This window comes from Parasteatoda tepidariorum, chromosome 4, assembly GCF_982258835.1.
Source record: "Parasteatoda tepidariorum strain Cologne lab strain chromosome 4, Ptep-v5.0, whole genome shotgun sequence".
Taxonomy (NCBI): domain Eukaryota; kingdom Metazoa; phylum Arthropoda; class Arachnida; order Araneae; family Theridiidae; genus Parasteatoda; species Parasteatoda tepidariorum.
In genome coordinates this window covers 39,574,307-39,599,685 of record NC_141758.1, presented here as the reverse complement: position 1 = coordinate 39,599,685, position 25,379 = coordinate 39,574,307, and the positions used below count along the sequence as shown (strand labels likewise).

General features: G+C 27.4%; 1 protein-coding gene across 2 annotated transcripts; it reads left to right on the top strand.

The window, feature by feature from the left end:
• Nucleotides 1–2,268: 2,268 nt before the first annotated feature.
• Nucleotides 2,269–14,485, top strand: cN-IIIB (cytosolic 5'-nucleotidase IIIB). Of its 2 annotated transcripts, none has more exons than XM_016063958.5 (9): nt 2,269–2,564; nt 4,745–4,843; nt 5,673–5,742; nt 6,903–6,949; nt 7,500–7,585; nt 7,664–7,753; nt 8,959–9,121; nt 10,009–10,209; nt 11,659–14,485. In XM_016063958.5, exons 1-9 carry the CDS (start codon nt 2,433–2,435, stop codon nt 11,758–11,760), a joined length of 990 nt encoding a protein of 329 aa, XP_015919444.1. In that variant the 5' UTR covers nt 2,269–2,432; the 3' UTR covers nt 11,761–14,485. The 2 variants fall into 2 exon arrangements, with proteins under 2 accessions (XP_015919444.1, XP_071038301.1); XM_071182200.2 differs by lacking the exon at nt 2,269–2,564 and adding an exon at nt 4,534–4,614.
• The last annotated feature ends 10,894 nt before the right edge of the window (nt 14,486–25,379 follow it).

Genomic DNA, 25,379 nt, shown 5'->3' with positions numbered 1-25,379 from the left:
ACATTGAATAAGATTTTGCAACTTTAAATCAACGTAAAACATACATCCGATTTGGTTTAAAATTGAACAGTATACGTTACTAATGTATGCAGTTCTTATAATACTTAAATATTAATTGTTTGTGATTGATGATAAGTGTTTATTGTTTCACCAATTTGCAAAAAATAATAATTCTATGTACGTAGCAAACTGCAATAATACTACGTATCCTATTTAGCTTTTAGGTAAATTGGAGGAAAAAAAATTTGAAGCAATAATTAAGCAAGTAATTGGCAAATGAAACTGGGGGGGGGGGGTATTTAAAAGAAGGAAAAATTTTATCTGGAATTCATTTTTAATTATTTTTCATAAATTTGGTGCATCCTTAAAGCTACAACTGGAGGTATAATCTCTTCCTTGTTCCCCGCTAGCTATGCCACCTAATACAAATAAAAGGTAAATCGATTAATATCGTCTGTTGTTAAACATCATATACAATAGATTATAAAAACTGTACAAAACGATTATTTAACTTTATGCATGCAATAAATAAAGCTGTTAAATTATTAGCTGTTAAATTATAGCTGGAAAAAAACATTTCCAGAAAAAATTATTATAGACTGATAACTTTTCTCTGTCTTTTTTTATTTTTATTTTTTTTCTTTCTTAATTTACAGTAACATGTTTTTCAATGGTTTTTTTTACTGTATATAAATATTGTGAAATTTATCTGTGCTTTTTTTTTCTATTTTTTCGCGTTATTTAGAAAGAATAGAAAAACATTTCGCGACAGTTATTACTTTTTTTTATTCTAGGATTTTTACAATTATTAGATTTAAGGAAATATTGCTTAACTATGAGTCAAATTGCTAATATACGGAGCACAGTTAAAAATAAATTTAATGTTTTTTAAACTAACTTTTACAAGATGGAAAATTATGTAAAACACATTGATCAACCCATTCCGTTGGGAAATAGAGGACAATTTAAATTTGAAGAAAAGAAATTTAATCGAAAAATAATGTTTATAGTATTGAAATAAAAATTAAAGGTCTTTTCATACATAATTGTTATCATTAACTTATATGTATATCCACCTTGAAGAATTTACGTCCGAAGTAAAAAATTTCAAATTAATTATGCAACATATTTTACAAATTAAGTTTACATTTAAATTACAAGTTTTACAAGTTTACATTTAAATTACAAACAAATTTATAGAGTTTAGGCAATTTGTAAATGATTAATAATTTGTGTGCTTTTGTATGATTTGCGACAGACACCAGCAGTTTAATCCATTTAATTTGAATTTATAATAAGAAAATTTTTAAAAACAAATAGTTTTTTTTTTGTTTTGCTTTTTTAAGGTTATGATGTACTAAATATTTGATATAAAAAAATTTTTGATTATAGACTGAAATTATGTCCGACACCATGGAATTGCCCAAATACCTTATTAAATTATATCAAAGCAAGTTTTCTATTTTGTGAAATTTATTCTCTAATTAATATACCTTTTATAAATTTAATAAAAAAATACAAAAATCAGTTTTATTCCTGTTTTTTTTTAATTTTTGAAGGCCCTAAAAAATCTGGAAGCAGTAGCATCACTGTTCCTCCGAAAGAAGATAAATTTAGTTTGGTTCTTATAAACCATAATCCAAATATTTTTTATGTGTAGAATTTACTTTCATAACGAGTTAAATACTAAATATAGATAAATTTACTACACCGATTACCTGGGATTTAAATCTAGGCAGCATTGTAGGTTACTAAGAGCGTAATTAAAATATCACCTTAAAAAAATAATCGTAGTTTAGCTATTAAATAGTTTTTGTTTCTTTTAGTTCAAACTACTATGAATTATAATAGAAAGAATTTATCTGAGATGCTTTCATTTTATATGAATATTTAAAACAATAACATATCATGTAAGTAAAATAAGCATTCTTGTTAAAATATGAATTAAAATGAGGCAGAAATCAATGGAATTCATAGTGACAAGATCTGCGAAAGCGATTTTAACTTCGAAAATATTCAACGCAATTCCAACATCTATACCTAGTGCTGCCATCTAGAGGCAATTAATATAGCATACTAATTTCATTGACGTTTTGTTGATAAAAATAACTTTAGGTTTTAAATGCAATAAAACATTAGTTGAATTGTGCTATTGCTTATAAATGAGTGATTTTAAGCAAATGCTTCCTGAAATGTCATTTGATTACATTCAATTAGCTAACAGCTCACTAAATTCAAACAATACTGCAATAACATCCCTAAGTAAATGAAGTGAAATGAAGTTCCATGTTTGTTTTGTTTTTATTGGCACCGCATGTTTTTGTTCGAATTTTTGTAACATATCAATAAGACGCTGTTATCTGATTTGTTAAAAGATTTTTATGAGCAAACTGATTACATAAGTTAGTGATGTCTTGAAACAGTGAAATGAAATGTTCTATTCGGGGATATTCCAAAATCGCATATTAGAAATTTCCATAGGAGTTGGTACTGTAGCTATCGTAACCTTAGTGACTTTTCGCGCTTTTCGAAAACCAAAAAAAATTACCAGAATTATAGATACGGTAATGTGTTTTGTTAGCAATAGTTTCATTTGCAACGAATAGTCATTGTTTATTTTACTATTTTCTATTAGCGACTGTTACTCAGAAGCAATCTTTATATAACACTATGTATCCGTTGCATAGTAATTTCTTATTCAAATCTTTAATGAAATATATATTTGATAAACGAATGCAGTAATTTGTTCAAAAATCAATATTAGGAAAATTTAATGCAAGAAACTCTTTGGAACCAGGAAATATATCGCATGAATTTTTAATGTTATGAATTTAATATCATTTCATGCAAATATAATTAAAGAAAAACATTTGTAGCAATTGTATTTCATATTGTTACTACTAACGGTAGTCAATTGTGGTTACTTAATTTATCTCAAAACTTTGCATTATCCCAAAAAGCAATATAAAATTTTAACAATCTGATGTAAAATGTAAATCTCTTGTGCAGAATTACAATATTCATTTTTTATTTATAACTATTAGGAAAAACCAAAAAAAATGGTATTTTTTAACTAGATAATGAAATTTGAATGTTCAAAATGTAATTCTTTAAAATAAAATTTTTTTTGTTATAAAAAATTGGTTTTCTTATTGAACTTCATGATGATACTATTCCAATCTATGTGTTCAAAATTTATTTATAAATGGAAATTTACTGGTACAGTAAAGTGTTATAGCAGGGATGGCGAACCTTTATACACCAACGTGCCATTTTTTCTAAAAAATTGTTTCATGAGGTCATAGACGTGACGTCAAATAATTTTGAGTTCGTGATTATTGGGAAAATAATAATACTAAATACTATCAACTCAAAAAACTCTTTATTTACTTTGAAAAAAAAAAAAAAAACATTATGCCATGTCTTAAAAGAGCTTAAAGTATCATCAGTGTGACTTCTGTTGATGCAGATTCGATGACAAATAACTTATATTAGGTTGTAAGATGTTAGTTTAAGCAGGATTATTAATGTTTTTTTTTTGCTTGTTATTCATTGTTAGCTTGCTTTTTATGGTTATTAATTGTTTTTTTAGCATTAATTGTTAATTTTTTTATTAATAATTGTTTATTATTTTGTTTGCTTTTTGTGAATTTTAATTTAATTGTTACATATGCTTCATAGTGTAATAACATTTGTGTAATAACAATTCATAGTGTAATAACAATTGTGATCGGTGGCGTGCCCAAAATATTGTGTCGCGTGCCATTGGTTCGCCATCCCTGTGTTATAGGGATCATTTTACCCTTTCTCATTATATTATATATTTGTTTCAAAACTATTCTTCATTTAGATCGTTTGTAGTACTCAAGTCTCTTTTTTTTGTTATTAGTACACAAACTGTAGCCTCATGCATTCAGTCAGTAGCCTCAGTAATTTTTTTTTTAAAAATGTTGAATTATTATAATTAAATCCTTTTTATTTTTAAAAAAAAATGTCTTGTCTGTCTGCATGTACAGAAATTTTTTGAAATAGGGTGTCTATAATCAGTACCTGAGTTATTAAAACAAAGTGTAATGGTTTTAAATCCGATTCACTGTTACTATTATCGTTATATCTTATTTAAATAATTGACAACATTATACACTACACATGCTATCACATAATTATCACATTAAAATTTTCACTCTTAGGTTAATTCATAATTAACTAAGCATCTTTATTGAATTGTAGATTGCATGTGATCTCATTTATAGATGCACCATATTACCTGTTCATATGACTTATAGATGCACCATAGTAAAAATATGTATATGTTACTTTTTAAAAAAAAACAACTTCTAGCTGTTAATTCTAGCTCTAATTTTGGTATAAACTGTTTATTTTCATTTCAGAAATCTGTTTTTCTCCATACATAATTCATTTTAAATATGATCTCATAAAAATCATATAAATATCTAACTAAGCTCTATAGTTAAAGAGTTAAAAACTGCTAATGTACTGACTCGTTATTGCTAATACAATTGTTTCTTGTAATTATTAAAGAAAAAGTTTGTCTTTTCAATGCATATTTGACTTCAGTTAAAGATGCAGTAAGGCCAAGAAAGCAAAGAAAAAGTAATTAAATGCGCTTTGTTGCATTCAGCAAATGTATCAAAGTTTTGTTACTTTTTAATTTTCTCTTGTCATAATTTATAATACATGAGATTTTCCGTCAAAGCTAAATAATGAAAAAAAAAATTTTCAGATGGAATGTTTAAACAAGCCCACTGTCCATATAAAAAATCGAGATTGTGTTGAAGAACTTGTTTCACAGCTAATTAAAGGAGGTGCATCCAAGCTACAAGTGAATATCAATTTTTTTATTTTTTAAAAAACAATATGTATTTGATGAATTACTAATTCAAGCCATTTCTTTATTTTAATTTTGATAACAAAAATTGATATAGTAGTTCCTTTTAGTACTAGGGTTGTTTATATTTTTGTTCTAAAATAAAAATCTTAAGTTGTATGTTGTAAAGCAGGCCTAGAGAAACTTTTTATTGTCTGACAAAAAAATGAAAAATGCACAAATTAATAAATATATTAGAAATGAAAACTAATAAGTTCAATATATTATTTTAGAAAACTTATAAGTAATTATTTATATAGATTTTTTTTTTTTTTTTGTCATAGTAAAGAAGATAAACTTGAAGTAGTAGAAAAATTTAAATAATAGTTCTAATTATATGACTTTTATTTTTCAATATTTTTACACAGTTCTAATTTACAAAATTCTTCTGAAAAGCATGGTGAACTAGATTTTTTTAATGGATCAATATCTGAAGCTACTCGTTAACTATTAAAAAATATATCAATAAAATTATGTAATAACTACTATGTTCAAATTTTCAAATCCACTGATTTGATTCGATTTGCAAAATCAGGGTTGGTCTTCTTTTTTGGGGAAGGGAGGTTGAGTTTGATAACATTAGGTGAGAAATTACATTACATAATTCTGGAAAAAAATCAAGTAAGTTAATGACCTACAAATGAAACCTAGAAAGTTACACTTTTTTGTCCTGTCACTTTATTTATGATATTATTTCATGTTTACTTGAATAAATGAAAGATATAATTTAAATTGTGTAAAATTCTTATATTGTAAGTATTTTATACTTAATTTATTTTTATAGATTATCTCGGATTTTGATCATACAATATCCCGGGTGCATGTAAACAACAAACGTTGCGATTCAACATATGGTAAGTTTCGTAATAAAAAAAATTTAAGAAATTAATTATTAAACTATTGAGATCCTGGTTATTAATTTTTTTATATTTACTTGAGAATTATCTAATTCTCAATTCAAATTTTATTATTCGATTTTATTCTGCATTTATGTAAGCTCTTAATGTAAATGAATTAATATATTTGTAGATATTAAAGTTACAATTAGAATTATACTAATTTATAATCTCGAAATTCCTACTAGAAATCTCATTTTGATTTTATCTGTTGTGTTTTTGGTTTTATCTGTTATTGTTGGCCTCATCAGATTTAAGCTACTCTGTTTCTAGGATGGTTATTTATCCTTTCTAGAAACAGTGTAACTTGAATCTGGTTAGACCAACCATTAAATTTTGACCTTTCAAAAGTTCAATTTACGATTAGTTTCAGTGTTTAACAATCAAATATATTAAAAATTGTCTTTGGGATAACAAGTTCATAGCTTTGTACCTTAAAAGCATTTTTTTTTTCACAGTATTAATAGAATCTTTGAAGGAGAATTCCATACTTCAATGATATATCTTTTTTCTGTGCATTTGAATTAATAAGATCTATTTTATTTTTTAAATAAGAGTTTTTTACCCTAGCTGAGACCTCATTAGCAATAAACATTTTTTTTTCAATACGAAAGGACAATTGATAACCACAAGGTTCTTTGATCTGTGTAAATGAATGAAATAAATTGAAAACTGCATTAACTCTTTTTGTGAAATGTTGTATTAGGTGATTTGTTTTTGAGATCAAACATATTTTTCATGATTTTATTATTTATTAGACTTAACAGTTTTCTCAATGTCATTTAGCAAAAATGATTGCTTATAACCACTGTAATGCTATTTGCTTAAAGCAGAAATTTAAAATTATGAAGGAAGTGAATCTAAGTTTATTGTTTTTTATCAAAACTCATTAACCATAACTAACACATAAATATTTGCTATAGCATTCATTCAAGATATAGCGACCTCATTTTATAGTGTCCATTTTTCTTTATATCACAGAATTCATTAATTCTAGCATTGACTGTATTGTAAGAAAAAATTATTATATGCTTCAATTTTATAAATAAATGCATAAGTTAAGAAATTGTTAAATACTGTATTTAAGCTAAACTTTACTGTGCTTTGAAATTTTTTAGGTGTTCTGGAACATTCTCATTATATATCAGATGAGTACAAACAACAGGTAACATAATTTTTCCACTTCCTAAAGTTGTTTAGAAACTAAATGTTATATTTTGAGTTTGATATTTATAATGTGTAATTCAGATTAACCTCTTTTTATAAATCTTTTTTTTTTTTTTTTTTAATTGACTGCAGATTAATTAAATATAAAGTAATTTAGAAGCTCCATTTATAAATTTGTTTAGTTGTGTATAAATTAATTTATACCTTGACTGTATAATAAATTTTATTAAATATTTTTATCCATGCATTAATTCATTTAGTCGAAATTAATTTAAGAACATTTTTACTATTTTCTAATGCAATGTTTGCCGATTTATATAATCACTTGTTAGCAGAATAAATTGTTTATTGTCCTCAAATTTTCAAGAATGGAATCATTTATATGTGATAGCATTAGAATTTCTTTAATTATCAGACTCACAACTACCAAATATCGGTTAAAAAAAAACTTCTCTTTTTAGTCCACTTGAAAAAAGTAGTTTTTAAAGTATTTACTTTGTTTCATTTTAATTACTTATTTTGCATCAAAACCAAATTATTTATTTTAGACTAATGTCCTCTTTCATCATTATCATCCAATTGAAGTTGACCCAGCACTCTCAAAAGCTCAAAAACTGCCTTACATGATTGAATGGTAGTTTTGTTTTATTTTTGTATTTTATTGTAGAAGTATGCATTGTAAAATTATTGTTAAACATTTAAATTTTTTTAGGTATTCGAAAAATCTTGATCTTATGCCAATATCTGGTGTAACGAAAGGCTGTTTAAAAGATATGGTCACAAGCTCCAGCATTTGTCTTAGGTTTGTTGTTTAATGCAATTTTTTTTGTTGCTGATATTGTTTTGTAAAATCTTGATACCATAAATTTTTTTAATGTATTATTAGAAAGCTATGTCTTCTGGCTGTTGTTTTTCAACTCTCACTGTTTAATATTTAAGTGAATTTGTAGCAGAATATTCTGAGTCTATTATTTTAAAACTACTCATGTTAAGCTAGCAGTTAAAAAAGTTTTAACTACTCAAGTTTTAAGTCATGTGACAAAATGTAAATTATGAATGGTATACATTATCTGGATTAATTTCATATGCTCCAGCAAAATTAAAATAAAAATATGTTTTGTTTACTTTTACTTTTTCGTTATATTATATTGGGATGACCCAATCAGAATATTAATTTCCGGGACTGATCTAATAGCTCCAGAAAATATTATGTGAATTAAATACCCTTTTAGTGTGTTTTGAAATAAATTCCCTCCACCTGATGCAATGAACTTCTGTATGCAGCTGCAAAAGTTTCAGAAATAGCTTTTAATACAATCTTTTTAAATGCTTTTTAATTCTGATGGAATTGTGCAGTAGCAATTACTATCCTCAGCGGAGTGGTTATTTTGTTCCTGATTTCGATAGTGGCAACAAAACAAACAGTGTGCATACGCAGCCTGGTGCAAGTTAAATCTGTCATGACTGAAAGTGCAATCATTGGCTGTGATCTGAAAATTTATAGAGAGTCTACCAGCTCAGGTGCTGTTCACATCAACCGAACAGAGTCAAAAATTACGGGGCATTCCTGCCATGACTGTTAAAAGATAGAGCCCTAAAAAAACAGGGCCAGGTATCTGACCACGTTTGAGTGGTGTGTGGTGGATAATCATTTATCATACTCTTCAGAGAAATCTCTAGCAGACTGCCTCCAAAACTAAAAAAAAAAAAATGCTAAAGTTTAATGATGTAAAAATTATTAACAAAATCTGAATATTAGAATTGAAGAACATTTCAAAAGAGGGTTTTTAAAGTTGTTTCTGAACCTTTTACATATGCATGCAAAAATGTATTGCTGCAGGTAGAGGTAACTTAGAAACATAATAAATGGGTGGTACATAATATTTTTAGATTTAATAGATCAATCCTGAAAATTAATAGTCACTATTTGTATTGTTTGATTTATACATTAATGTGCAAATAGAATGATGTTAAAAATGTTTTAAATACATATATTTTTTTTCCTAGGGATGGTTGTGATCAGGTTTTTGAAACTTTGTACAGAAATAATATTCCACTATTGGTTTTCTCTGCTGGCATTGGAGATATATTAAAAGAAGTGCTCCACCAAGAAAGTCTCTTATATCCGAACGTAAAAGTCATTGCCAATTTCTTACAATATGATGAAAAGGTACTGACTAATTATTTTAAAATGTATGTAACTTGAAAATTATTAAGTGGGCAATCTTTCAATAAATACTCTTCTAAAAAATAAGGAAATAATTTCTGATTGTACATGTGTATGTAAAATGCTCTTAGATGTGTTTATACTTATAAAAGTGGCAATGTAAAGATTGAGATATGTAGAAAAAATTTGAGTTTTTGTGGAAAAACAGGAAAATTCATACTTGTACAGAGATTATTGCAGCAAAAAAAAGTTTAAAGAAACAGAATAAAAAATTTTATTTTGAAAAATTAAAATAGGCTAAGAGAGAGCAGCTGAAAGGTCTGAGTACCACAACTCATTTCTTGCTGCAAGAAATCGTAATTTACAGTGATAGTACAGACATTAGAAAATAATGTGTATAGAATGAGTTGATCATTAGCTGTTAATCTTTGCCATGGTCTCCTTTCTCAGATGTAGAATTTAAAATGTGCTAGTGATGCCCCTGTAAACTTGAAGTAAAATCAACAGTAATTAATGTAAAAAAAATTTCACTACAGTGCCAATTCATTGAGAAAATACTTGATTGGGGTAAATTTAAACTATTGTGAGTAGGCTAAAATAAATAACATCATTATCAATGAAATTGTGCAAAAGTTATAGTTAATTTTAGGTACAGTTAAGCTTTTTTTTTCCCCCAATGAGTTGAACTTCTAAAAATCTGTTTCTCATAGATCAATAATGTAAATATTCAATGGGCAGGATAATCAATAAGAGTAATAATCAATAAAAATTCTACTTTCTTGATTGTTTTGGTATTTACCTTTCAATTTATTTATTTTTTGCAAAGAATGAGCATTTGGCTAAGTTAACCCCTTGATATATAATCATAATCTGTTTCTATTGTCTTTCAGGATAAACTTTTGGGTTTCAAAGGAAATATGATTCATACTTTTAACAAAAATCTAAGCTCAGTAGAGAATAAAGATTATTTTGAGCAGTTGAGTGGTAGAAATAATATCATTCTTCTTGGTGACTCACTGGGAGATTTAGACATGGCAGAAGGAGCTGAGAATGTAAATGTTACACTCAAAATAGGCTATCTCAATTTTAATGTAAGTATTTCATTCTCATTCATATAGCTAAAACAAATTATATTAATTTGAAAAAATATCTAGAGTTCATTAATGGATCTAGTAAAAATTCTCTTTTAATATTTTTCTTTCAAAGCCAAAAAATAAAATTTTTGTTTAATTTGGTTTGATTATTGAAGTGGCATTCGAGGTTCTCCAATTGGCTGGTAGAGACATAAAGCTGTTATGCAAATAGTGCAAGCCCATTGTAATATTTCTCCATCTCTCTTTTTATTCGTCTCAAAAATCAGAATCTCCTTTAACAGTTTTTTTTTTTGTGAAACCAAATGCGGCACAATAAACTAGCATATTTTAAAATTTCAACATAGATTATCTTCTATTAAAATAACAAGGAGAAACGAAAGGTTGAAAGTACTTTCTCTCAATTCGCTCTGCAGTCATGTGGTTTCAGTGTGAAAACATAAATTATGTAAGTGATGTGTAAGCTTTATTAATATTTCATCTCCATGATTAGAGATGGCTTAAGATTCATCAATAATATTATGCATACACTACAGTTCAGTAAGTTAGATAGAGTCATGCAAATTGTTGTAATCATCATTCCTCTGTGCCATGCCTCCAATATATGTGAAGACATCTCTAGCTCTAAAACAGCCAGAAACATTAAGTTAGAGTAGATAATGAACCATTAAAGCAATAGTTTCATTCTACCAATCTACGGGGTCCTATCCCATACATCATATCACCTCAGTTCCTGAGTTGTAGTAAGTTATTTTTTTATACCATGTGATTGTTTTCCATCAGTCAAACACATACCTGCCAAGTCTCCCGTTTTTTAACGAGGACTCCTGTATTTTGGGACTATCTCCTGTTTACCCGTATTCTCAAATTTCTCCGTATTTGTTGAAGAAATTTAAAAAAAAAAAAAAATTATACTTCTCTTATTCCTCAACAGATAGTGCTATTGTCGGTACTGCAGTATGTTGAGTGTTTATGTTTTAAGTAATTATAAATAATGGTTTAAAAAAATCTTCTTTAGATTAAAATTTATATAATTTCTTTTTACTTCGCTATAAGTAAGCGATTATATTATTTCCAACTCTGAATTTCTCTTTTTGACTTACATGATCATGCATGATGTATCAAAACTTTACTTATAGCCTAAAAAATACCGCCAGTAAAATCTCTGTTATTTTATTTCTCCAATGTTGGCAGGTATGCTAACGTTTAATTCAAATAATTGATAAAAAGTAAAATAAAAATTCTGATTAATTTGCTTCATGTGTATATTAATTTTAAAACATAGTGGAAAAAAAACATATTTTTTAGTAAACTGAATTCATTCTAGGATGCCGATAAACAGTAGTGTATTGTTCGATTGTATATTTTAATAATTTTTTCCTGTTGCTTGTACATTCATAAATTGATTATCTTTGTACTCATTTTAGTAATTCAAATCTTTTTTTATAGATTGAAAAATCTCTGCCTGACTATTTAGATTCATATGATATAGTTTTAACAGACGACCAATCTATGGATGTGTTAGTGGGACTTTTACAGAGCATTTTGTAAACATATTCAGTTCCTTCGTAATTCTCAAGGCTGTGTTTTGTGGTTGTACTTTGATTTATCCTCATTTTTTTTTTTAGTGATATGGATGATAATTTTATACATCTATACATTTAACTGTATAAGCCTTGCAGCACATTTGCCTTTAATATTTTTAAACTTTTGTCTAATAGTATGCATATGAAGTTTTGATAATTTAATCATGTTTATGTCTAAAAGAAGATCTGTGTTTTTAAAGGAATGTTTAAATAGTTATGTTTTAATTGAATTTGATATTTTTAGAGTAAAGAAAAACAACACTCTGACTTACCCGAAAATTGCCTTATATTACAGTAAACACATTCAGAAGTATTTTCATCGAGAAATATCACTACTGATCTGCATTTCTATTTGCAAATAACCTTTAACGTATTTTAGAGGCACTTCTCATCAAACCATGAGTTCAATTATTTTTGTTATTATTTTACAAAAAAGTAACTGAAGTTCATCGAAAAATTACTCTAACAAGATTTGATATATTTTTAGTTTTTGACCACATTGCTAACAATTTTCTTATATTGCCACCATTTTATTTTTATTTATAGCTGGGGCATTAATGGTGATTATTAAAATTTGCTTGGTTATTATGTCAGACGAATTCAACGCGAATTACTATTATGTAGTTGAGTTTAGCCTTGTCAATTTTATTTTTTATTGATTTAAGAAATTCAACAATAAAGTTTGAATATGAAGAAGAAAAAAAGAGGCTGTAGTGGTAGATTCTAAGTTCAAAGAAAAATTTATTTAAGAAATGTTGCAGCACTATTCTTACTTCGTTAAATTAATAATTTGAATCCTTTAGCCTTGTTACATTACTTGATTACTTAATATAAATTTTTTTGTAGATAAAAGCAATTTTTTTATTAAAAAGTGAAATTGATTAATTTTTTATAAAAATTTAATTTAATGAAATAAAAATTTTATGATGAATTTATTTTAATTTGATGAAATAAAAATTTAATATACATTTTTTTTGTAGATAAAAATAATTTTTTAATAAAAATTAATTAATTTTTATACTTTACTTACTTTAATTTATTCTAAAAATGCCTAAGCTTAATTTTAATGCATTGTCTCATTCCTGTAGATCTTTTGCATAAAAATCTTTTAATAGCCCACTATAGTGTTCATATATAAATAAATATATATATTCATATTTTACTTCAGTAATTTAAAAATTGAAGACATGTTCTTATGATTATTAGTTCTTATATAAAAGAGAATGTTATTTTTAGATTTATATATTTTACTTTTTTAGATTTTTATGTTTTTCTTTTTAAAAAAATAATTTTATTACCTTTAGTTATGAGAGCCTTATTTAAACTGCTTGCTTATTTATGATTAAAACTTGCATAAACAAATTTTTAATTAGTTTGAATTAAAAATTTTTAAGAAGTGCTAACAACTTGTTTGAATTCAACTAATTCTTTTTTTAAGAAAGAACCATACACTTTGATAATTACTACTCTGTTTAGAAATATAAATTTTATATATTTCTATTTGCTTTGTTTTAGTTCTTATAATGTTATAAGGGAAAATTACAAGGATTTGTTTGAATATTGTATTGTAATCATCATAAAATGTAAAAGTTAGATTGTTCCCACTTTGTATTCTGCATTCTTGATCCTTTAGTGTTGAGAAGTTTGTTTGTTAACTCATCATATGCTAAAAAATAATAATGTAAAGAAAAAAAAACAGTATTTATTGCACAATGTAAATTCTAAGATGTTCATATGTAGAGCGAAAATGTTGATGTCTGTAAGATTCATTACTAAAATTACCTGGAAACAATGTAAAATGTATCCCAAATTTATCAAAACCTTTACTGAATTTAGAATGATTAAATTTAAACTTAATTAGGCACTTATTTAAACCATGTTTGTTTCTAACTATTATATTTTAAAACATAATTCAAGTTATTTTATAAAAAATAATGGCAACTATTCTATTTCAAAATACTAGTATAACTTTGTACAAGCCAAGCAAAAGTCCTTAACATCGATAAGAAATAGCTGTATAAAAAAGTAATATGGGGTGCAATGTAATTAATATGTTGAATATAGAAGGCAATTTAAATAAACATCTGATTAATTCCACACATTGTACAATTTGTCATAAATATAAAAGCTCAGAAAGCAAAACGGAATCTGCGTTATTAGAGAAAAATAGCTGTGTTACTCTAGAGTAACTGTAGAGAAGAAGAAGCTTTATAAAGAAAAAACTATCGAAATCGTTTGTTTCAAATGCTATCAGGCTTTCATTATGATATGTAGTTATTTTGAATAGTAAAATTGTTCATTAAGAGTTATTAATATTAGGTGATAGTTTCAAACAAAATAGAGTAGATTAGAAAGACATTTCCAAAGATAGAATAAATTATTTTCATTCTTCCATAGAGTAAGAAAAGCACTGCAGCTGTTAAAAAAATTTTTGATTTTGGAAAAGAGTAAAATAATCAATTCTTTACGTTTTTCCCTGCATCGAATTAAACTGTACTTGTATTTCATTGTAAAAAAATTGCGATTTAAAAGTGTTATCAATTAAATATGTATTTTTTAATGTTTAAATCTTTCAAATTTTATATGAAATTGATTGTCTTGTTAAAATTATTTCTGCAAATAGTTATGGAACTGTATAGTTTTTCCCTAACATTTTACATAAATCTCATGCAAATAAAATATAAAACACTATATAACTTATTTTTATTTGTTTTAACATATTATTTAAATGAAATGTTTTTTCAGATTTGTAAAAATGAATACATTATAATTTACGATATCTTGATTTTGCAGTAGTGCATAAGCTATTAGACATAGTGTTGCACCTAGAAACCATTGTCCTTTTATTTTTATAAACTGTAACAAAACATACATATTTCAGCGGAACCATAAAAATGCCTTTTTGTTGCATTCTAAATTATTTAAAAATAACATTTTAATTGACAAATTCCTAATTTTGATCAAATTAAGTTGAATATATTCCAAGCAATAAAACTTCAAAAGTACTCAACTCTTAAATTATTTGTTTCTCAAAAACTACTTCTGTTCAAATTTTCAAGATTTGTGAAATCATCTGATAATATAATTTTACCTATAAAGGGTTATGAATGTTTCATTTTTTAGCCATAATCTGGATAAATCCTGTATCAAACCTGGGAATTTATGATAAAAAGTAGCTAGTCGGGATCAAATTAACTAAATCTAGCATATACAGGGTATCCGCGCACCTGGAAAGTCATGAATTTCAGTATTGAACCAAATTTGTCATGAAATGTCATGGTTTTTACTATTTTTAAAAAAAAATCATGGAAAGTCATGGATTTCGGTCTCTGAAAAATCCAATTTTTAAAATGGAATCCCCCACCCCCATTTCATCCTGTTCCAAATATCTAAATTCCTAACAAAATCCCCACTCAGGCATATTTTATTCGAATATAAAATGATTTTATCATGTTCTTTAAAAATTATGGTGTTCTTTCCAAAAATGAAGGGAAAAAAATTATTTCCATAGCGAATTATCTTTTAAACTTCTGTGATTTAAGAATTTTTATTATTTATTTTTTTTTAATTTTATAAATTTAAAATTCTAGTAGAAACAAACCAGTCATTGGCGAATTTTTTTTATTCCGAAATGAGAACAGAAAAATCAGGAGTATTTCTTTCCTTTCTGATGAACAAGAAAAGTATCTTTAGAATATAACTCTGCAGAAAAAAAATTATTTGCTTTTGTATTTTTTTTCACCTATTTTATTGTTTCAACTCTTTCTTTACTCTGTTTTTTAAATTTAGAATCTGTAAATATGAAGATGCAGAGTATAACAGTTTTGGTTCTACCTATCATTTCAATTAATGTTATTATAATGCTTTTTTAAATTTATTGTTGCGTTTTTGTAATAGAAAATAGTAACTTCGTTTAGTCATGAAAAATTCTTGGAATTAGTCATGGAAAGACATGAATTTGAAAATCTGAAATGTAGCAGATACCCTGCATATAATATAATATGATTATTTTTTGTAAGAATTGCGTTGCAACATATTTAAACTTTCTTATATTCATTAAATTTATAAAATGAATTGTACAACATACTTTTTTCTGAAAAAAAAATTCTCGTTTCAAATTTTACCTTAAATATTTGCAGTTCAAAAATACTATTTGATAGGATGGTAATAATTTATTTTAAAAATTAAATTTTTGGTAAATTAATTTTAGTTTTTAAAAGTCAAAATATGCAACTGCTCTCCCAACTTTTAGATACTCCCCTCTTTACTCATTTTCTCTTACGGTAGTAATACTGTACTGTAACAAACCAATTTTTATGCAGTACGCAGTTCAAGACTTGCTGTTTTGAAACAGCAAAAATGTTAGTGATATCTTACTCATAAATACGTGACCTTTTATTAGTTATACATATTATTATATACATGACTTATTATTTTATATTTTATCCAAATCTATTTCACACCTCTGCAGATCTATTTCTTTATCATTACTACAACAATTACAAGTAAAATAAAATGTGTAATTTTTTTTTAAATTTTCTTCTCATTTTGTAATTTTTAATTTTTTTCCCTTCTGATTTTAAGTTTCAGTTGCTGATAATTATATTTAATGTAAGATTACCTTATGTTTAAGAAGGCTTCGTTTTATGAGTAAGATATTTTTTCATTGACTGATTTTTACATAAATTAATAACAGGTTAAAGTGCCTCCTGTGAGAAAAATTAATCCTCAAAAACAAAGTTCGATATATATATTGTTCAAAAAATAATTACTTGGTGAGTCAATAATTTCAGGTCTCCTTATTTTGTAAGAAAAAAAACATTCTGACTAATAAGTATATAATTAATAACGTTTGTAACAATTCCATAGCATAGAATAGTTCTAGATCAGGGGTTTCCAACTGGCTGCCCGTGGGTCTCATTCGGCCTGCGAAATCTTTTTTTGTGGCCCGCGAACCAAAATATATTAATTGTCATTTTTTTTAGGACAATTTTCGTAGAAAATTTATATGGGTTTTTAATACTTTCAAGTTTCATATCTTAACAATTTGTTGTCTGTTTCACATTAATTGATGCATAGGTGCACATTAAAATTATTGATTGCCAGAATTTTTTAATATGCAATGAAATATTTTTAAAAATCTACTTATATTAATTTGTAATTCAATATTTCTGTTTTGTACAACCTAATAAAAATCTGACAGTAATATTTAACGTTCCTTCAAACATAAAAGAGTCCTATATAAAATTTTAATAAAGTTGCGGCCCGCCATTTGACTGGTGTTTTTAATTGTGGCCCCCGGTCTCATGTAAGTTGGAAACCCCTGTTCTAGATGGAGTAACTGGCTGAGGCGGCCTTGGCCGATAACCGGCTGTAGTGCCTAAGAAGAAGAAGTGACATACTCCATGTGAGTAAAATATTTAGTTGTGGAATAAATTTATTTCATTTAGTAGTTTCCTGACATTGTAGTAAAAAAAAATTTTTCTTTGACTAACGTCTGTAATGTGTCCCACCCAAGAAATTTTAAACATTGATAACTAAAATCTGTATTGTCTATTAACAAATTACTGGTAGAATCATTTTCTCTAGAGCACTTTTTTCACTGACTCTAAAGTGATATAAATCTCCTAATTTCTATTAGACATTATGTCCTATCTAATAAAATTTAAATATCAGACGCAAATATTTAGTACTATATAATTGCTTAAATAGTTATTTGTTGTAGAGTAGCAGAAGCAGTGTTAGCTGTTAGTTAGTGCAGCTAGAAGGGTGTGTGACCCCCCTCTTTTTATTTAGTTTTTTTATAGAATTTTCTACTTGAATGTTTTGAAAAATATAGGTTTTTACATGAAATCTTATATTTCGAAAAGGCTGGGAAAAAAGTATTGCATGCCAATTAAAGTGGTTCAAATAATTTTATTTATTTATTCTTTATTTACTTTTTTTTTGCAAAATCGACAACAAAGAATTTGAACATTTTTAGCAGATTCTTTAATCATAACACATATAATTAATCATTTTTATGATCTATTGTAAAAACGATTGCAATATAAAATGTAAGCGTATATTGACAGCTACGTTTTTAAGAATTTCCTATTAACAAATTTTAAATTTGCACACAGAGAACGAATATCAAATTACTTCCATATCTTGATCCCCACCCCCCATTTTATCGATAATATATCCCGCTATGCGCACTTTGTAAGGAACATAGTCTGAAAATTTTATTGAAGACGAGGAGGTTAGCCAGTGCGGGATTAAGCGTGCGCGGGACCCTAGGCAATTCAAATTTTTGGGACCCTTAGATTAAATTTTTTTTCTCCTATATTTTTTTTTTATTCAAATATAAAAGTATTTATATATCTTTCCATTTATGAAAGCTTTCTTATAATAAATAAAATTTTACTTTTAAATAATAACTAAAATAAGTAATAAATAAATATGATTAACATTATGAAAAAAAAATTATCGTAGTTTATTAATGTATATTTGAAATTGATTTGTTTTTTAAAAAATCATTGTTTTTCTTTCTTTTCAATTTATTTTCAAAAAATCCATTTTAAGGGGGCCCCAGGCCATGGCCTAATGGGTAATCCGGCACTGGGGTTAGCTTAAAAATATCAATCCAATATATCGATGTGCTTGCAGGATGAGCCATGGCTCATTATAAATGTATGTTTAAAATTTATTAATTTTTTAATTTTAAAATGAATTTTGGTAATACACTTGGATAAAAATCGGAAAAAAAAATTTTTATCTAATTTTCTAAATCAATTATTTCCTCGCTTTTTAATTTTATTTCTACTCAGTATGATTCAATTTTTTTAGTGTGTATCATCAATATAAAGCCTGTCATAAGGAGAGAAAGATATAAATGATTGACTAAACAATCGTCTGTTCCAAAAAGGTACTCAAGCATTGCCCAATGTATACAACTATCTCCAGGGCCTGATTATCGCCTAGGCACGGGCCTTGGACCCACACTTTCTGGGGGCCTAAAAAATTAGTAAAAAGTCCACAATATTACTTTTTTTTAATAATGAAAAAAACAGTTTTTCTCAAAAAAGGCATTTTTTTATTTCAAATTTTCTTTATATTGTGATTAACCAACTCGTGTAAACATTGCACTTATCAAATTCCAAAGTACAGCTGAATTTTAATTGGTGCAATTTTTACACCGACGGCTTAAGCAAATGCAACGAGAATGCATGTTCCCAAAGTCTCTTATTAATGATTAGTGTCAACAAGAACTAAAAGCTTATTCTTAACATATATGTAAAGCTGTAGCTGGAAGGCTACAATCTTTAAAATAATTCAGCTTATCAGTGACTTTTAGCAAAAATCACTGATTTCACTTGTTTGTGCTCATCAAACTATTTTTATTTTCACAACATTTTATATTTTGCTTTAATATTTAGATGCGTAAACTATATTTTAGAAAAATAATCTTCAATTGTCTGCTTTCAAAATTTTTTAGAATGTTTCTCTTGAATTATGAAGTTCCATAGATTCTTTTTATTGTTAGGAATACTCTTCAGAAATTTAATTTCAAAATATAGTGTTAGGGGCGCCGAAATTTTGTGGGCCTGAATTTGTCTTGATCGGTAAAAGCAGCTTTAGGAAAGTCGGGTGTAAATAAAATATCAGTCTACAGGGAAATTTTCCTGACAGTGTAAGGGGTCATTGATTCAATTTGCTGATTATGGCTTCAGTAAGTCACCTCTTTCTCGGAATATATAGTTTGGATTTTCAAAACGAGATTTTTCTCTTTGTTTCATTTTATATTTAACTTAAAAGAAGGGAAATAAACAGTTTGCATTTTTAACTTTCTGTTCAGGTTCTCAACATTTCTGTTGAGGTAAGTGAAATATTTTCATTTTTGAAAATGCCGAATCTAAATTGTTCTATTGAAAGTCCAAATTGAATAAAACTACAAAATTGAAGAAAATTCTCAATTTTCATCAGATAAAATAATACAAGTAAAAACATTAAGCGCAGCTTGAAAGATAAAGACTATCACGGATCTTATTTCATTATTTGTCAGCTGCTAGGTGTAAGAATAAAAATTTAAAATAAAAGGAAAAGAACGCTCTTTAACGACGTTGCCAACGATCGTTTCAAATTTTAGAACTGGGTTTGAAAAAGCTTGATTACTGCATATTTTTCCTTACAATGAAAAATATATCTGCGATGATATGAATATTGATAGTTTAAAAATTATTTGTGAAAATTAAGGGGCACATGCAACGCAGACGATTTTTAAGGAGAAAAAAATTAATTGTGAATCCAGACGATTTTTATCCTCCATTTAATTTATTCCATAGATGTCCTCGATTTTGTTTTTTTTTATTTTGATATGAATTCTAATTTATTGAAAAATTGTGCAACGAATTTCAAGTTCATTACAGAGACAGTTTTCATTAAGATGTTAAAGGAAAAAAGTAAATGCTGTCTTCTCTATTAGGAACAACAGGTACAATTCTTTCTTTTTTTTCTCTATGCATCTTACTCCTTTTTTTTTTATATCGATCAAAGATATCTGTTCTATTATTACGTAAATTAAACTTAGAAAAGTTAAAGTTTAAATTCTACTAAGCGGTTAGACTTTTTTTAATGAAAAAATTAAATACAAATTATATAAAACCATAAAAGGAAAAATAAGAAGTGTTGAAATTATTGGACCTATTTAGAAATTAAAATAAAAGCTGCTTATGATTATTCTTAAGATTTCATATCATTTACGAATGCTTATATAGCTAAATATATATTTCTAAATATTGCATTTTAAAAAATAAAATAATAATTATGTAACATTAACTTTGAATTTCAATAAAGCTTTAATTTATTTTCTTTAAATTCAAATGAGTGGCATCCAAAATTGAAATTGCTCATTTTTCAGATACATGCACTCTGCCCTTTATTATTATTTCTAGGGACATCTCTGTGAATATGTTTTGTATTTGGATATTTTGGGGGATTTATTTTTAAAAAAAATTATTTAACAAACGAAATTTTAAATAAAATTTTGCTTAGCTTAACTCAATGCTAGTTTATTTTTTATATTTATTTTTTAAAAAATGCTTTTTTTTTGCGTTTATATTTAATAGTGGCTACAATTTTTTGCAATTCTGCTAGCCAGTGGATACTATTCACAATTGCTAGTCTAGAGCTATTTTAATATAATTGCTTTCCGCTATAATTTGCTAGTCAGAGCTGTAAAACTCCCTTTGGCTACGTTTCTGGCTGCAGGTAATATGACTTAATAAAGGAATATTTAACATCAATGTAGCAAATACTGTTTCAGCATAATGTCTTAAATAATTATTAGTAAATTAAGCCGTTTTTTTTTTCTTTTCAATAATAGCCTTTTCGTTTCGTAGGGAAAACATTTTATCCTCTCTATTTCAATAACATTTGTATTCCCAGGTTACTGACTAAGCTCTTTGTCTGGGTCCTATCATGCATGCTGTCATTTTGTTAAATGCAATCGAAATGGTAACTGAAGAGTGCTCTGCGGTAGGATGAAATGAATTTGAGGTTTTTTATTTAGCGTTATTTGGGGCAGGAATTTGAGATCTCGCCTTGCCGTAATTGACCGACTTTTTTTCGGATAGTAAAAGAAATGAAAGGACACTGATTTTATTACTTTTTACTCTCTATTAAGTGCATATTGAAATCGATGAGCTTGGAGCAATTGTAGTGATAAGCCAAGGTGTTTCCAAAGGTGGTATTTTTGAATCAAACTGTTGATTAATTTTTCCAAATAGGTACTATACAAGTTTCCGGAATTTTCACTAGATGACTACATAATATCCAGACAGAAGTTTTTGAAATTTTTTCATAATAACAGCATAATACACAGACCCTTACAAGTTTTTGGAATCCACACTAAATAACAACATTATACACGGTAACATCTTTTTGTTTGCGTGAAAATCGTTGTGTTTCCGTCGAAAAAGTATGGCTGAACTTTTTGAGTGTGACTTTTCATTATGTAACCCCAAGCTTTTAAATTCAAGAAATTTGCAATTTCTTAGTTTTTTCACACTATTAATGTTTGCTTTAGGTTAAGCACTTCTTAAATTTTTTGTTGCTACTCCAAAGTGCTCGAGTAGTTTTATTTTAGGCCTAAAAAACATGTATTATTAGGTATTTCTTAAAAATAAAAACTGAAAGATATGGACAAAGGAATTTCTTTCAAAATTTAACTCTGCGATATTTAACGTTTCCTCTATTAAAGTTTTTAGAGGAAATTTATTAAGAAAATTCTATGGCTAATTCAGTGTTTAAATTCACAATCGGAATTAATACGCTCACTTTTATTGAATTGGGGCGGAAAATTGAGTTATTTGTGTCAAAATAAAAACATTTCGTGAAATATTCGCGAAAAACTGAGTGCATAAAAGGATATTTGTATATAATTTTTATCACTATTATTGAATATTATATCCAAATACGTGAGATTTCATAAACATTTTTCGTGCCCATCATAAGTTCTGAGAAAAAAGATTAGAAAGTCGTGCTAAAGCTCAATATGACGTCACATGATTAAAATTTTATGTCTGATCATGTTTAAACAAATATTTAAAAAAAGGCAAATAATAATAAATAAATAATAAACTCAGCTCTTTCACGTATAAAGTTTTTCGCCATCATTTAATCCGTTAATTTCGTAAGATGGTTTAAAATAATTGTAATCTTTTCATATTTGTTTAATTATCATACTTGTGAGTTTCAGTTTGCTGGGCGAAAAGAAAATATTTTTATATAATTATTGCATATTTCTTAGAGTACTTGTAAAGGTAATAACAAATTAAGTAGCAGGTCTATAAAAGGCGTAAAATTAGCAGAATATAAACAAATGTGGAATGTCTGCTTATTTTATTGTTTTAATTAGTGGTCTAAATACTTTATGCCCGTACTTCGAGAGTATCATATAAAATTCCCAAATGTATTGCGACAAGGCGATAAGTTATAAAATTGATTTCATAACTTAATATGTGCTACAGCACATGGGTTCGAAATCGAATGAACGCGTGCAACTAAGATACATGGAAATATCAAAGGTGATGCAAGATTTACAATTCTGTTCAAAAAGTATAAAAATGATCAAACATCTCGATCAGTACTTGCGTGAAATACTTTCAAAAGATGCGAGATTCGACCCACAATCTCAACCTTTATGGGTAGGAAAGGAGGCAGCAAGAACCCTTAATTTTTTATTGCAAATTAGAATTTTTCAGAAAAATGTACCTCAATTCGATATACAGATTGCTTGAGCCCGCTTAAGGGATCCGGATCCAGATTTGAATATTAATGATGATTACTCGATTGGAATTGTGCACCCGGCTCAATTATCCTCTGTGTATCGGGTTGTGGGTTAGAATTCCCTTGACATCGAGCTAACTGTAAAAGTTTTTTATGCTTTTCCTCTCCATATAACTCAAATGCGGATCAGTTCAACCAAAATGCTCTCCACGAAGGCTAGTTAGTCTCAATACTAGATCCAGTTGTACCCTTGTCTTTTTGGTTAGGCTCAAAATTATGATATTCAATTTATGATAACAAATTCAGTCACTTTACTGATTCCAAGCAGCAAAGTGTTTCCCCAGAACGAGTTCAGATCTTTCAAAACTCATCAATAATAGTTTGTCAGAGTTGAGAACTATTTTTTTTCTCCTACCTTAAATATTGCGTATAGTGACTTCATGTGTGCTTAGTTTTTTTTTTTTTTATTTCCTTCTTCTTCTTTTTTTTTTTTTTTTTTTTTTTTTTTTTTGAACGTGCACTCGAAAAATATGTATTAAGGGTGATTAGTAAGGAATACCTTATGTATTCTGCATTGTCCTCGGATGTTTTAAAATATTTTATTCCCTTCGTGACAACTTATGGGCAAAACAGCGTGTTTTTTCACTTATTATACTTATATACCAAAAATAAGCCAATACTGTGTCATAGACGAAAACTGTAATCTGTAATCCAAACTTATGAATCTTCTCAGTTACTGTATTTCAATCCTACTGTGAGTTACTAAACTAAACAATTTTAAACAAATTTTTGGTTTAGTGCGTATAAAGTAACATTTCTAGTTAATATAAAATCAATTTTGCGCAATTTTCCTAAAATGGTCGCGCGATCTACCAGTAGCTCGTGATCGATGGTTATGTGATCACTGCTCTAAAGGCTCGCTCATTGGTTCGCCTATACAAGGTTGTTACTGAAGCGCGTGGTCTTTTATTTAAAATCACATATTACATTGATAAAATGAGAATTGTTTTTTCATTTAGTTGGTTTTTAATTTAGAAATGCTTAAACATCATTATAGAATTTCAAATTTTAATTATGTCTTAGTTTCAGCTTATATTTTGTAACAATCTTCTTAAGCATGTAACATGTTAGTATCATTATGTACACAATTCTAGAAAAGATACAAAATAACTGTTACAGAAAATACTAGTCATCTCCTATGCTGTCAATTATATCTAAACAACTTAAAATGCTGAGATATGGTGATGCTCAGGCAGAATGTTTTAAATTGTGAAACGTTTAAAAATAGTGTTTTTTACTATAAATATTTATTTTGTGATATCTTTAGATTAAGCAAAATAAAACTCATAGAAAAAAAAAGAAAGAAAAAATATTTAAGTTCCTCGTCCTTTATCTCTGAAAGCACGCTTCGTAAAATTCCTATGCTGGTTGTTTCTTTCTGTGATTAAGTCTATAGATAAATGTATATTGTTGCATCCTTCTGTTCAATATTATTTTCTTAGAAACATTTCTAGTAAACAGAATGATAATTGATATGATAACTAAAATTAGTTTACAATAATTCAAGTTACGCTGCATATATTACCGTAAACAGGGAATTTTTCAATAATTACAGAAATTCTGCAAATATATAATTCATCATGTTTTTGAAAATCCGCCTTTATGACCATTTTGTATTTTTCCTACTTGAATTACCAATCGCACATCACCATTCATAGAGATTGTATTTATGAATCACATTTTGCGTTCCATTTAAATGATAGTTGTACGTCACTCTCGGTTTATGAATCCTTCAACTTGATTCTTATTAACACTATGGTGGTTTATATTAACGTAATTTGTGAATCACCTCTTCAGATTTATATTCTGTATGGTAAATTGTGACGCCCGGTGGCTGAGTGGTAGCGCTTCGCGCTGCCGTGCCACAGGTCCTTGGTTCGGGCAAGGCCGACTCAGTCTTTCATCCCTTCAGTGGGTCGATAAAATGAGTACCAAGCGTGCTTGGGAACTAACACTGGGGGTTCCGCGTTCGGCTGACCACCTGACCGGAACATATGCTCCTGCACCCCAGAGCCCAAGGTCAAGAAAACTGAGATGGGCACAGTCGGCCTTGGCCCTCTTAATGGGCTGTCGCGCCACTGAGTTAGTTAGTTTTATGGTAAATTGTGAATCACCTCTTCATATTTATATTCAGATTTATATCAGGACGATCAAGTATGGTTTTTCGTTTTAATATGATTTTCCAAATAAATATCACGATTCGTATCAACTAAATTGCCACAACACGTATAGCTATTTATTTACAGATCACGTGTC

Coding starts and splice junctions, on each gene's coding strand:
- cN-IIIB (XM_016063958.5), top strand. CDS start 2,433: ATGTTCTATTCGGGGATATTCCAAAATCGCATATTAGAAATTTCCATA. Junction 2,565..4,744: donor TTACCAGAATTATAGATACG/GTAATGTGTTTT, acceptor AAAAATTTTCAG/ATGGAATGTTTAAACAAGCC. Junction 4,844..5,672: donor GAGGTGCATCCAAGCTACAA/GTGAATATCAAT, acceptor TTATTTTTATAG/ATTATCTCGGATTTTGATCA.